The 13,432-nt window shown below is 40.2% G+C and overlaps 1 protein-coding gene across 1 annotated transcript; it reads right to left on the bottom strand. All coding sequences in view use genetic code 11, as the record gives it.

The window, feature by feature from the left end:
- Nucleotides 1-8,992: 8,992 nt before the first annotated feature.
- Nucleotides 8,993-9,409, bottom strand: EGR_03634 (hypothetical protein; the record flags this gene model as incomplete). The annotated part of the gene is made up of 1 exon (XM_024492883.1): nucleotides 8,993-9,409. One exon carries the CDS (start codon nucleotides 9,407-9,409, stop codon nucleotides 8,993-8,995), a length of 417 nt encoding a protein of 138 aa, XP_024352766.1.
- Nucleotides 9,410-13,432: the final 4,023 nt, after the last annotated feature.

Raw genomic sequence — 13,432 nt, 5'->3', positions numbered from 1 at the left:
TATATATATATATATATATATTAATTTGAATATTAAGATTATTATGTTTGTTTCTTCTTGTTCTGGAAATAAGCTAAATCCATTAAGTTATACAAGTTGTGAATTTAGCAAACTCTGATAAACGCATTTCCTTCAGGAAGGGGTTGGTCTTTAAAGAAACTGCTTTTTATTCTATGCGTATTGCGACACCGTAGTGATTAATTCTGCAGAATATTGTTTTGCTGTTTTAAATGAGACGTCTAGTAGGCTATGTGGTACTATAAAATGTATCGAAAGCGGATTTCTTATATTTGTGGCCTTCAACGAAAACCTCATGCGCCCACGCATTCGATTACTTTCAAACAATTTTACCTGAACAACTAAAAAACCCTGCCCCTTCTTTCGTAATAATTTCTGAAAATGCGTATTTTTAGTAATGTTGAACTCAGTTTACGTTTACAATTGCACTATAGTGTAGCACCTGAAAATTGCCTCCCTATCGGCACGCACAAGTTAAATATGCATGTAGAATTGTTCAGCGCTTTTACGGCCGGTAAATGGAGCCATGTGTAAAAAATAACAAATGAACAGCACACACCGCGTCGCACTGGGGCGCTGAGTACATCCTCCTCTATTCCTCACGTCTGCTTACTTAAATATTCACAAGATACAAAACTTAAAAAAGTAGGTTGTCCGGCTAGTCCGTCTACTAAATGAATAAGTCGCAAGCCATGGGGGGGATCTATCTCCTAGTTGTCCCACGTTCAAATCCAAAAAATGTGGCTATATTAAAACAGACTAATTTTAAATTCGCTTTAATCATGACCGGTTCCTTGAGAGTCGGTTACCAGGGCTAATCCTTTAAGGTGTCATAAAATACGTAGGAATCATTTCAGTAGACAAGCTGGTGGTTGCGTAATTGGGCAGTCCTGGATGTTGAGTGCTTCAAAGTTAAGTGAGGTATGTACTCAGCCACTTTGTCAATTTAAATGGTAAGTAGCGATTTACTGCAGATTTTTCTGCACAATTTTTCAATCTTGTTCAACTTTAATCCTCTCCGAAATCGTTCCTAACTTGTTTTATTTTCTCGCAACCGTTTTGTGGTTATTATAACAGTTACTTCAGCAATCCTTCCTATTCCCGTTTTTTTACTTCGTAAAGAACAAATGAATCGGCTCTCCACCTTTAATGATGATTCGATTCAATGGATTTCTCTGTGACCACATTGATGAAATTGAGGAGATCCCGGGACGATATCTTTACCACTGGGGAAGCTTGGCCTTTAATACCTGTTAATGTTTTCCTTACTCTAAGTCTGCTCACTCATCGCATGGTACCCACAGATCTCTAAACCCCTGCAAACACCATGAAGGACGCAACTATTGTCACCTACCTTCACTCTATGTTGAACAGATTAGACGGCCGACCGAATGCCCGGAGGATAGTTGTTCAACGCGACTTCGATTTGAGGCAGCAGCTCACCTCTGGCTCAAAATTCTGCCAAAGTGACGAGGATCTTGCTTCTGCTAGAATGCTCCATAGCACTGATATCATCTTAATTGTCTGTATATTAGTGCTATTGTTGAATGGACGACGCCTAGCTTTGGATGAGCAAACTCCTATTAATTCTTTCATCCTTCAGTGAGGTGAATTGGAGAGCACGGAATTATTGTTTACTATTTGCCTCATTGTTACAAACTTTTATTGGAAGTGTTAACCACACTCAAAATGTTAGTTTACGATACTTATGTTCCACCACAGAGCATAAATGCAATGAGTGGTCCTTGGGGTGTGCTCAAATTCAAATTTCTCTCTTATGGGTGATATTTAGGCTATTTAATCAACAAAAAACGCTCTAAATTTTTGCCACTAAATTAATTTAACTAATGTAAAATTTGTTCCCCACTTCATGTTTGCTTGTTCAACTGCCTGAGTATATTAAATAAACTGCTAAATATTTTGCTTAAGAAATCATTATACATCAGTAAGCGCGTCATTTGAGTCTTGTCACCACATTTATTATTACTTTGAAATGCTTAGCGAATTTCACATTGAACCAGGGAAGAATTGTGGTCAATTCTTAAGTAGTAATGACATTAGTAGTTCGAGGAAACTAGGCCGGCGGTGTGAGGGTCCCCCAACATCGTACGAAGCCAAATCAGTGGGGTAAGCCATCTTACTGACGTACAAAAGAGTTGGGAGGCTGTTAGGATAGCCATGCCGCAGCCCAAAACGGAGTAGAAATAGGAAATTACTACATTGGCATGAATCTCTACCTATGACATGCATACGTGTCCATCCATTAAGCTCTTAGTTTTAATCGCCTTACAGAAGATTAACTTGTTTCCTAGATCATTAGCCATACTTTATCTACCGTCAAACCGAGATGACGCCGACTGTACTGAATGCTCACGGCTTCACTCACTGCTATGCGATTCAATTTGGATTCACTGCACAGTCAGAATGATTAATTAGTCTGGCATTTCGATGGCACACATATAGAAACCAAGCTCAGAAATTACAAGAATTATTAAGGGTAAATGTAAAGAACATACCTTCATGTTTTGACTTTCAGTTTAGGCATTGAGGCAGAGGAAGAGATTTTTCCTGAAACACCTTCCATTAAACATTTGTTGAAAACAACAACTTGGGGCGTATACAATAACCGTGAATTTAAGTATTTCTAAGATGAAGTCACGAAGCAGCTTCCTGCAGGGTGGACTGAATTTTAATGAGATATTTTGCATGATTTGAATTCTTCCTTTGCGTACCATAATGGCTTTCCTTAAACCACCTCTTCATACTTAATTCGGTTGACAGAAAATACTGAACCTGATCTCAGGTTATAGGAATCATAGAAATCATGGAAAATTCAGATTCTGCGTCTCCATTACAGTATTTGATACACGCATTAAAGCATAAAGGATAATGGCTAAGTTTTCAGACCTCTTTGTATCCAAAATCAGGCTTTTAATCCCCGCGAAGTTCAGGCGCGAAGCCTTCCCCTTAACTTCTTGAAGTTACCCAAAGTTATTTTTACTTCCACTATCAATGCTTGATCGAATTCCTCTTTAAAACCACCATGGTGGTGAATTTGTATTGAACAATTTAAAAAGAACATCGTATCCACTCCCCTTTGCTGCTGCGTTATCACCCTACTCCTCACCCTCCCCTTCCCCTCATGTCAAACTAATAGTAGCAGTAGCTAAAGGTTTGGGCACATGGTTAAATTTGCTTGATAGTGTCTGTCGTAAAAAAGCTTTTAATTCTAACCTATGCATGCGTATATTTTAGGCCATATAAATTAATTTGTTATGTATGACAGCAAATGTAGTGCTCTCGGCCTTATGATCCCTCCTATTTATAACTTACCATTATAGTCATTGTTTGTAGGCTATGCGTTGGTTTTCACACGAGGTAGCGTTTTAGATGGGAACCCATCAATTACATAACTGAATTCAGCTAAATCTGGCATAATCGTAATAGGAACGTCACAATTAATGTTTTGGTGCAATTGTAGCTCCCCCGAGACTTCCTTAAAGAGAAAACAGGATATAATACTTGGACATAATATGTATTGCCGATGTACAGAAGGACTGAGGAGCTACTGGCCTGGACCCAAAGTGGCCCCTTTACTACACGCGAGAGTTAAACAACCAACGTATTGCATAGCTCCTCTCTTCCCTTGAGCATCGTCTCCAGCGCTCCCCTTGGTCATCCTGCCGCATCAGCTATCACAACACTATCAGTGCTGTTAGAATGCCACCTACGAGACAACCGTGCCAGTCGTCGAACTTCCATGCAGCTAAGGAGATACTTGACCGGATCTGGAGTTTCGTCTTGTTTGGGAGCTGGAATGGGGTGGGGGGAGCAAGGAGATATGCTGGCCATCAAGTATGTCATTGCTGGTTGTAAAAACGCTGGCCCATATTTGGAGCCATGTAACAAAGGATGGTGTTTAACATAGCTCCGTGATGATCGGGTTCCGCTTCTATTTCTCCTTGCTAAGTTGTTTTCACTCCCGAGCTGCCCAGCCATATCTACCAGGGTTCCATCCAGCTAGTAGAGAGGTGAAGGAGGTATCACAATCGACGTCTTCATACAGGTACGGCAGGTAGGGTCTTCACGGTAATTTTTTAGATGGACCACAGCTAGTTATGCTTTATTTCTTTGATGGCTTTCCTTACGAACATGGAACCACAATAATTATCAAAGGCGGGCATCATTTTCATCCCTTTTGTTATGGGGCATTAACAATCTCCCATCTGTAGCAAAAGCACTTCTTCCATTCCACCCTTAAAGATTGATTTTACTCTCCTCGGCCACCAATGTAGCGCCCTGAGACTTCTCTGAAGACGGACAGAATATACACTACCGACATGCGTGGAATTTGAGGCTGCTGGTACGGCCGGGATGCCAGCCCACCAGGCGAAGATACAGTGCCAAACTCAAAGACTCATTTCACTTCTTTATTTTTCTACCACCTATTTCATGTGCTTAGTAAAAGTTACAAATCCAGAATGCTTCAAGTGCATTGCACTTGAGCAAAGAATTTTTTCATTTCATTCTTCTAAAGGATGATATTCATTGAAAATTGGAGGGTGTTTGTAAACGTCTGTAATAGGTACTATTTTCAACACAAACCAATATATTAGTTTTTGTTTATGGATATTGCAGTGATTTGCTAATTTGTTTAACTCCACCGACCCTGAAGTCTGGTTAGACTGTACGATCGCCATGACGCGTAGCCTTCGGGCCATGGTAGCGGGATCCCGGCTCTCACCCCCCCCCCCCCCCACCCGTACATTAATAGTACATATTCTCCCACAGTACTTTAGCTTGTCTCGAATACAAAGTCGTACATACTGTTGTCTCAGTCATCCCTTCATTCATTATTATGCCTCCAACTACATATTTAAATTAAATGTAAACACACTTTGTTGACTGCAAGTAATTAGCAATCTGCTTAAGGGCGAAATTAAAGGCGTTGCTTGTAAATATCTCCATCTCGTAAATCGGGTCTCAAAAGTGCCTGCAATTTGGAAAGTTGACCTGCAATAAACAAAGAACACTAAATCGGCAGTAATGAATTATGCAGATGGAATTGGGGGAAGTAAAAAGGAAATGTGGCAAAAATCCGCATCACTCGGAACACCCTGTGCATCGTGAAGAGTTTCCTTAATAGTAGAAGTAAATTATTCCATCATACTTGTTTGAATTTTAGCTGTTATGTATTAAGCTCTTTTACCTAAAACTTCAATGATATAGTGTCCACTCCGTTTGGCTACTAGATAATTATCCCCATCTATCGGTTCCAAAATATGCCACAGCTTGACGAAGTGGCCCTCTGTAGCTTATTTTATGCTGCCTCATCTAGGATTCAGGTACTGTTATCGAAATTGTAGACCTCTCAAAAAAATGGGCGAAGCATGACCATGGAAGCTGTTTCGTTTACGGATCATGGAATGGCCCAAGTTCTTCATTTGTACTTGAATGCTTTGAACTGAGTAATAGAGCCACTTTGGTACAAGATATTCTGACTCTCCATAATAGGACTTATTTGTCTAATTCCAGTGTGATGGGGTAGCTTTCATCGTTAAAGGGATATTTGAAAGTGCGTACGGCTCTCCAACTCATTCATTGACCCCATTCAACATCAAACGAGTCATTGCTGTATTTATTCAAATTAAGAATAAATAAAGTAGAAACAACAAATTCTTCTAGTCCCTCGTTACTCTCTATTTTGAGACTAAACTGAAAAAATATATTTCTTAGAAAACTACCCTATCAACAAAATTCGGCCAACTACGTTTTTTTATTAGTTGCCTTCCCATATATGTCTTAACTCCATTACAAATTTCTTTTATGGTTGAAGCATGAAGACGCCTACAATCATCTTAAGGGTGTACCAGCACCCCGAGACCTTCTCAAAGGCGAAAGAAGACAATAAATACTTGAGCAGAATTTGTACTGTGGACATTCGGAAGGACTTGGGAGCTATTTGCATGGCCTGGAGACTAAGCCACCCGGCGGAGACCCAAAGTGTTCCTCTACCAAAACTGGGAGTTAAATAAACAGCCAAAGCATTACAGCACTGGAAGAGGTTCCTTTGAAATCTTATTTCATCGCACTGCGTCTCCATACGACGCCAAACCTTCCTGCCATGCATATCATTGGCGCCAAAATTTATACTAAGTATATTTAAAATTTTTTCAACAGTCACAAACCGTACAAAAAAATCCACTTACTTTGTGTCCTCAGGATACTCAAATTATATTCGATTTAATGCGCTGCTTGTCACCAGAAAAACCGTACACTTCTCACCTTTGCTTGGTAAAACCAAAGTGACATTTCGAATAAAATTTGACGTCTTATTAAGTGCTGCGAATAAGTGGGGTGACAGTGGAAAAGGATGCATTTTACACATAAAACGGCACGTTTTCTAGTTTACAGGTAATTACCCAGCATGGGTGGTTGTCTAATAACGCGGGTATACGCGTGGGCTTTTTATTGCCTCTAGTCTGTTGTTTCCGGAGCACGTTGTGGACTCGGAAGTGCATTCTATTTATCTCAACGCTCCTTTCTGTCGGTTGGTGTACATCCGATCTGTCGGCATCGTGCGTGGGTCATGAGGACGGATTTCAAAAGCGCCTTGGGAGACTTGAACCCAAAATTTTTAAGGTAGTCGGTTTAAGCACGATACCCGACTTAACGTAAATAATAACATAAGGATGAAAATTTTTTGAAAAACGAATAAGATTAAACTATTTATTTAATTCTTTGACTTGGTTTTAAGGGCAACTGAGACTCCGTCAGTGAACTATCGCTGAGTGGCATGGCCTCGGAGCTATGTCAGTAGCCCCGTAGCCCCTCTATACGTCGGCAATTCGTATTCTTTCCTGGTATTGTGTTTTTAAGAGTGTCTCGGGGCGCTACAGTTTCGTGACATTTTCAGCTTCATATTAAGGGGATCTCAAGCACATTACCCCTGTTTTATTGCCTTTAGCTGATGTTAAATTAGTAAGATCAATTTCAAAATGTTTCGTGTTTCTACTGAGCACATACTTAATAGTGAAACGAGACTTCATTTTGGACTAACAGGAAACTTTATCTATAAAGCGATCACCTGCATGCTGTTTTCTATTTGAAGTATGTCAAGAGTGAAAAACAAACTCCATTTCATAAGGTTTTATCCATTGGAAAAATGCCTTATTTTTTAGATAGGATTCTGCTGTTGATAAAAATATTTCATTTCTTAGCCCAATTCTGGGAGGTCATTTACAAGTAGTTAAAATGCGACTTTTTAATTCATAAAAACTTATTAATCCCTCATTTAGAGTCAGAAAAGTGAACCGGAGCCGGGTGGGGTTAAAGAAGAACTTTGCATTTGGAATAATTCGACGCTTTTTTCGTAGAATACCTCATTTAACATGGCATTGACACATGCATCAACTAGATAGATTCTACTCTTGTCTGCAGGATTAAAAGTGGACCTAGCTCTCACCTCGAGCGTACGAATTCACCACAAGATGGGTTTATAACTTATTTGTTAGAAGCAGCACCTTCGTTTGCGCCATGCAGGAACTTTTCAATGGGACTGACTCACTTCTGGGTAAGAAAAGTGGGTACAGCAAGACTAGTGTCAAAAAGTGACCGCTGGGTCACATGAATGGATCTCATTAATTAATTTATTAAATGCTGTTTCGGAATGTCGGTTAAATAAATGTATAAAAATTAAAGTGGGACGCTTATCTGTAGCACCTTAAGTCTTCAATGAAGTAAAAAAGAGGTAATAATACTTGAGCAGAAAACGGATGTCTAAGGTACAAGGGGCTAGAGGATTACTGCTGCCATAGCCCAGCGGAAGTAAAACGAGGATATAACAAATAATCAAAGTATTTCAAACCTTTTAAAACTTGAATGCAGTTTATGGTTAAACATAAATTTTACTCATAAAAATAAATTATGTATTTTTGACAATTTGGAATTTTCACTGTTGATAAAGTCCCCAGCTTCTGATTTTCCGGACACTAGAGCGACTAAAGGCGATCCCTCTCTACACTCACTTGAAGAACTATCGCTACTGCTGACTGATCCTCTGCCGCATTCTCTCTGTGATCAACCAATTTTGCATGCTTTCAACACTGCATCTAGTTGTTGATGTTTTTCAGGCGTTTACACTAAACTCTGCTTCATTTAAGGCATTCTTGCTCCTCACAGCACACGATTTATTTCAACGATAGTAATCGCCGAAGGACAATGTATCTGAATTACCATCCTTTTCCATGGCCTTAAATACAAAATCAACCCAAATCTTGATGCAGCATAAATTCATTCGGATTATCTCCCACACATACATTCTATTTAGGGTACTCCTATGTCTCTGGTGGATTAAGTAATGTAGTTGCGCGTTGACGGTTCCGGGAGCATACTCGCATCAACTACACTCATTTCGCTGTTGCTGTGTTCAGACATGCAATGTAGTTACTCAACTTCTCATGTTGAAATCAGACTCTTTTGAAGTCAATTCTTATTTGTCGTCTACTGCATCCACTGAAGCGCCTGCTTTTGCCAAACTTTGGATTTACTTGAGTGGGTGTTATGCATCACACCAATTGAAACTGAAGCATTTTTATTCAAACTAACATTTTTTCTTGTCCCTTATAATAGGACTCATTTGCGTAGCAAAAGTCACTAAAAGCTTTTAAAAACATAACTATCTGCCTGATCTACAACCTTTCATTCAAATCACCCTATGCAGTGACATATTCTTACTCCCGAGAAAAAACCCTTTTGTCGGATCAAACCTTTCTCCCTCCCTAGGGAGGAAGGAGCAGAATTTTCATAAGATTTAAAAACGCATTAAATTCAGCGATTATTATTTGGCTAGTGTGAATTCAGCCTAAATTGATAAGCATAAATATTGTTCAAGTAAAACGAAATTACAAAGGCAGAGCAAAATAACGACGATTTATACATGGCGTACAATGCTAGAAGTCACCTTCTGTAAATCTTATTGGCCTTGTAAACATTTACTAGAGAATAGGGATATCAGAACCACATGAACAGCTACGACGGATCCAGCGAAGGACATTATGTAGGACGTGGACTTGATGTATATGGCAGCATAGAGGAGATTCCCACCCAGGAGACATGCGGCACCCACTGCGGCCAGGAGGACTTTGCAGGAATTGCACAAGGGATCGGGGATCCAGGAATTTCGGCAGGTCTTGAATAGGTCTATCAGGAAAACCAAAGCAAAAATCACCAGACCGCCCAGAAGCAGGCCCATCACCACTAGGTGGATGATTGTGAAGACGCAGGTGGTGAAGAAGCCACCGCAATTCCAGTAGGGCACCACCAGGCTTGCCACACAGAGGCCGATAGCAAGGCAGCTCAGTGGAATGGTAAGAGCGCTGAGATCTTGCATGCTCCGGGTCTGTGGTCTTCAGCAGTGCCTACTCGTTGCTTGACTTGGTGGCTCATGTCAACAGGCTGGCACGTCCTATTGGCTGTTGGGTGCACACAATGGCGTGCTACTGTGTGTGTGTGTGTGTGTGTGTGAGCTCATCTGCGTTTGCAGATGAGTGTCTTACCTTGATCCTACTGTCTCTCCACCAATCCCTCGCCGATCTTAACACTTCATCTTTTAGAAGCGAGATTGGAGGTGTGATTAACGTAAGCAGAGCGTGGGTTAACCGGTTTGGGTAGCCCTGTGAAGCAGCAGTGGAGGGATTCTCCCACAATTGTCAATTTGAGGTGTCTTTTAAGCATAATTCAAGCTGTAAGGAGACCCAAAAAAACTGAAGTAAAGTTTGATTTAGAGTAGGCTGATTTGGTTCAAATCAAAGTATTACTAAAAAATGATATTTTTTAATTCTCAATGTCAAATGCTACCAAGATCTCAGTTTGGCATTAACTTTAAAGTCACATTGGCTAACATATAAGGAAATTCAGGTAAGTGGACGAGATCATTCGGTTTGCATAAATTTTGCAATGTTTAGTTATGAATTACGAGCCTACTCCTTCACTTGGAAACGCGAACACGATTGGCCTTAGTCCCACCTCCAAATGAGTAAGCTCAGAATAGGTTATCTCTCTCGACCTAATCAATTGCTTCCTGTTGGAACTTTTCACACATTTTGTCGGGTCACATTACACCGCGTGAATCACGTCCATATCACCTTACAATGTCTCCAGTTTAATTGTCCTTTTCTCTCGGCCCCTGATACCAGCATGGTGCTGGCAATCACTGCAATATGCTGTGCGCTTCACTAGGCAGCCACCATTTCAGATGGCATAGGTGACACTCAGGCCGTCAATTCCATTGGCTCGATTTCACTTTCACCCACCACAAACACGATCATACACACGCATGGAGGCACACACGAAACGCCTTTAGTTGGCAAATTTAGGACTCGGAGACTGACTGTAGCCCGCATTTTGAGGTTAGTCACTGTAGTTCGTATTTCTCCCCGTAGCCACTCCGTTAGGGGTCGCAATCTGTGAGAGTGCTTTGTTCTCGTCCACAGACCTTCAGGTTAGGTCTGTCGGCTGTAAGTTACCATTTGTGAAATTTTACAAGTAACACATGATCCATGACAAATACTACTTTATTAGTCAGACCTGCAAACGGATTCGGAGAAGTTGTTGATATTAATCTAAAGCAATGTGTCAGCAATGTGATGGCGCCCATGCACATTTTATATGCCACTTCTGATTAGGCGGGTTTCACCAACTTAAGAATGGGAAGTGCCTACATGAGAGGGAAAGTTGTGTGAAATAATGGGCCATTACTCCGCCTTCGCTTGCTTCAACACCAGAAAAAACATTCGACGCTTGCAAAGAGTACTTTATGCAAACTTCAAGAATGTAGGGAGGAGGTGTTTTCGTGGTTTAACAGAATTTATTAAGAAGCTCAGTTTACCCCTTGCGTTTGAAAGTACTAACTGCTAACACGCCGCAGTCTGTAAGAGAATATAGAAAGTTGGAAAGTAAGCGACGGTAAAAAATGCATGCAGGAATTCCCCACCGACAGTACGTTTTTGACTGTTCGGAACCGTGTCGTAGAATGATTAGAATGCACTGCATCACAGTTTACAAAAGTTGCAAAAATTTATGGTGAATGTGAGGAAGAGTGGATCGAATTTATTGAAAGCGGCACAAGCAAGACGACCATTTGTGAGTTTTACCCTAGTCAAATACCATTGTGTAATTCCTTTGAAAAATATTAAATAATACGGTTATATTTGAAGGAATACCGAAGGTAGAAAAGTTTTTTTAAGGAAAAGGCAAGAAAGTTGTCATGCAATAGGGCCAAAAGTCGCTTGGTGACACCTTATAGCAATGTAGCAATTGTATGAGTTGAAGTTCCCTGGGGAGAAGGGCTTCAGCTGCAGCAGTGCTGCTCCTTTTTTTTAGAGTCCTGACTGCATTTTTTACCCTGACGCTACCCATTGCAGATGCCCTTCAAATTGCGGCACCATTTCGAAGGCCTCATCGTGAATTTCTTTGAATCTGACTCTCCTGCCCCCCGAGGCACTCAGTTTCATGCGTTGGAATATGCGTGGGTCAGGAGACATTTCATAAACTAGCGTTGAAGCACTTAAATTTGAATTACTTGTATAGTTATTCAAAGTCATGTTTGAATTTGCACAACTTTAACCCTTCTGATATAACTAACTATTTCAAACATCCCTGGCTGAAAATATGCCATTGTAAATGTCCCATTTAAAAATCAGAGATAAAATTTTCAAACCATAGTATTGAAAGCCTGATTGAATTGAAGATACAAAAGTTTTTTGCCCATCTGACACTCTTTACACGTGACTAAAATAGATGTGCGCATAAATTAGCCTCTAAAATCTACTTGTCACAGCAAAATTAATCAAATGTGAGTTTGCTTGGAGACTGGGTTAGTTTACTTATGACCATGCGCTGATTTGGTGTTTCCTCTAACTTTGTGTCTAGCCACGCAGGTGTTGAGTCGCTGAGAGTGAACTCCTCCCCTGCACGACGGCCCTCCAGCCGTGCTAATATTCTCCCAGCTCTTCCATGCATCAGCAATGCATCTTCCACCATGCCGCTTTGGCTGGTCACATGTTCAGGGAGGACGCTACAACTACGCTAAATCTAGACTACGTTACTCGCATGATGGATAGGAAGAGGAAATTTGAAGGAGATTGTAGCGCCCCAGTTCTTCCCCAAAGTCGAAAGAAGTCGTGCTCCTAGGTCAGATAATGTACTGTCAACGTACAAGAGGGCTGAACTGCTGCCGGTATGGGCCGGGGCCACGCCGCCCAGAGGAAGTGCTAAGGTGGAGCCTTAAGTGCCCTCGAGATCAAAATGCAGAAGTAAGCAAACAATGGAAGCATTACTAGATGATGATAATAATAATCATGTACTTTAAATACATCGAAACGGTATGAGAAATAATGGCTTTCTTCAATTTGCATCCGCTATTACCGAAACACTGTAATTGTGATAATATCACACCACCTATGGTAGATTCATCATCTATTTACCACATTACAAATATGTGTACAATTCTAGAAATAAATGAGTTAGTGCGAATTGAAGTTTTACAGTCATGGTTAGGTTATTTCAAGAGGGGATTGCGTATTTGCTCTGCTGCATATTGTTTTGGCCAAGAAGTTGGATTAATTGGATCCCTTATCAATTTCGGCGTTACACGTTTTCTTTCCTTCACCTTGGCATTATTAAGTCTGCTTATTCTATTACTTTTAGACTAACAGCAGCAAAGTTTAATTCTTTTTTACATAAAAGTTTTTGAAATTCTAACACCCCACTGATATCCATAAAAATTAAATCAAACTTCTCATCATGCATTTGCTTTTTGAAAACGCAAGGATGTACCTAGCGAATTAGTAGTGTGGTTTAATGCCTCGGTTCGTTTTGCTATAATTAAATTTTTCTTACCATATGAAAGTATTTTAATCAAATAAATTGTAAATGCAAATTAGGGTGTAGAGAAGTATTTTTTGCCTTCAGATTTCACTGTGAAATGAATCTGACATGAAAAATTAAAAAAATGAAATTAGTTCATGTAAATCTCATTATTTATAATGGTATCGTGCGGTAATTTTAAGTGAAATAAAAACTTTCATTTCATTGTTGGATTGTTTAGATGCTTGTCGAAGAAGCCGAGGTGCAATGCATTAACTGTCAAACCAATGTGGTGGAGGTAGTAATACAGGATTCCAACTGAAAACCCTGCAATTTCTAATGTGTAAAGCCACCTTCAAAGAAATAGCAACGGCGACTTGAAAAAAATGCATCCAAAAATTGTGTACCTCCCTGATTTTCACAGTGAAGCTACACGTGTTTGAATATAAAATAGGTGGATATTTTGTTAATAATCTTTTTGAAACCACCGCAGTTATAGATGTAGGTATTGTAGTGGAGCATACGTGAAGGGAGAGTGCGCAAAGCA

Source organism: Echinococcus granulosus, assembly GCF_000524195.1.
Source record: "Echinococcus granulosus chromosome Unknown EG_S00019, whole genome shotgun sequence".
NCBI lineage: Eukaryota > Metazoa > Platyhelminthes > Cestoda > Cyclophyllidea > Taeniidae > Echinococcus > Echinococcus granulosus.
This window is presented reverse-complemented; position numbering and strand designations above follow the sequence as displayed.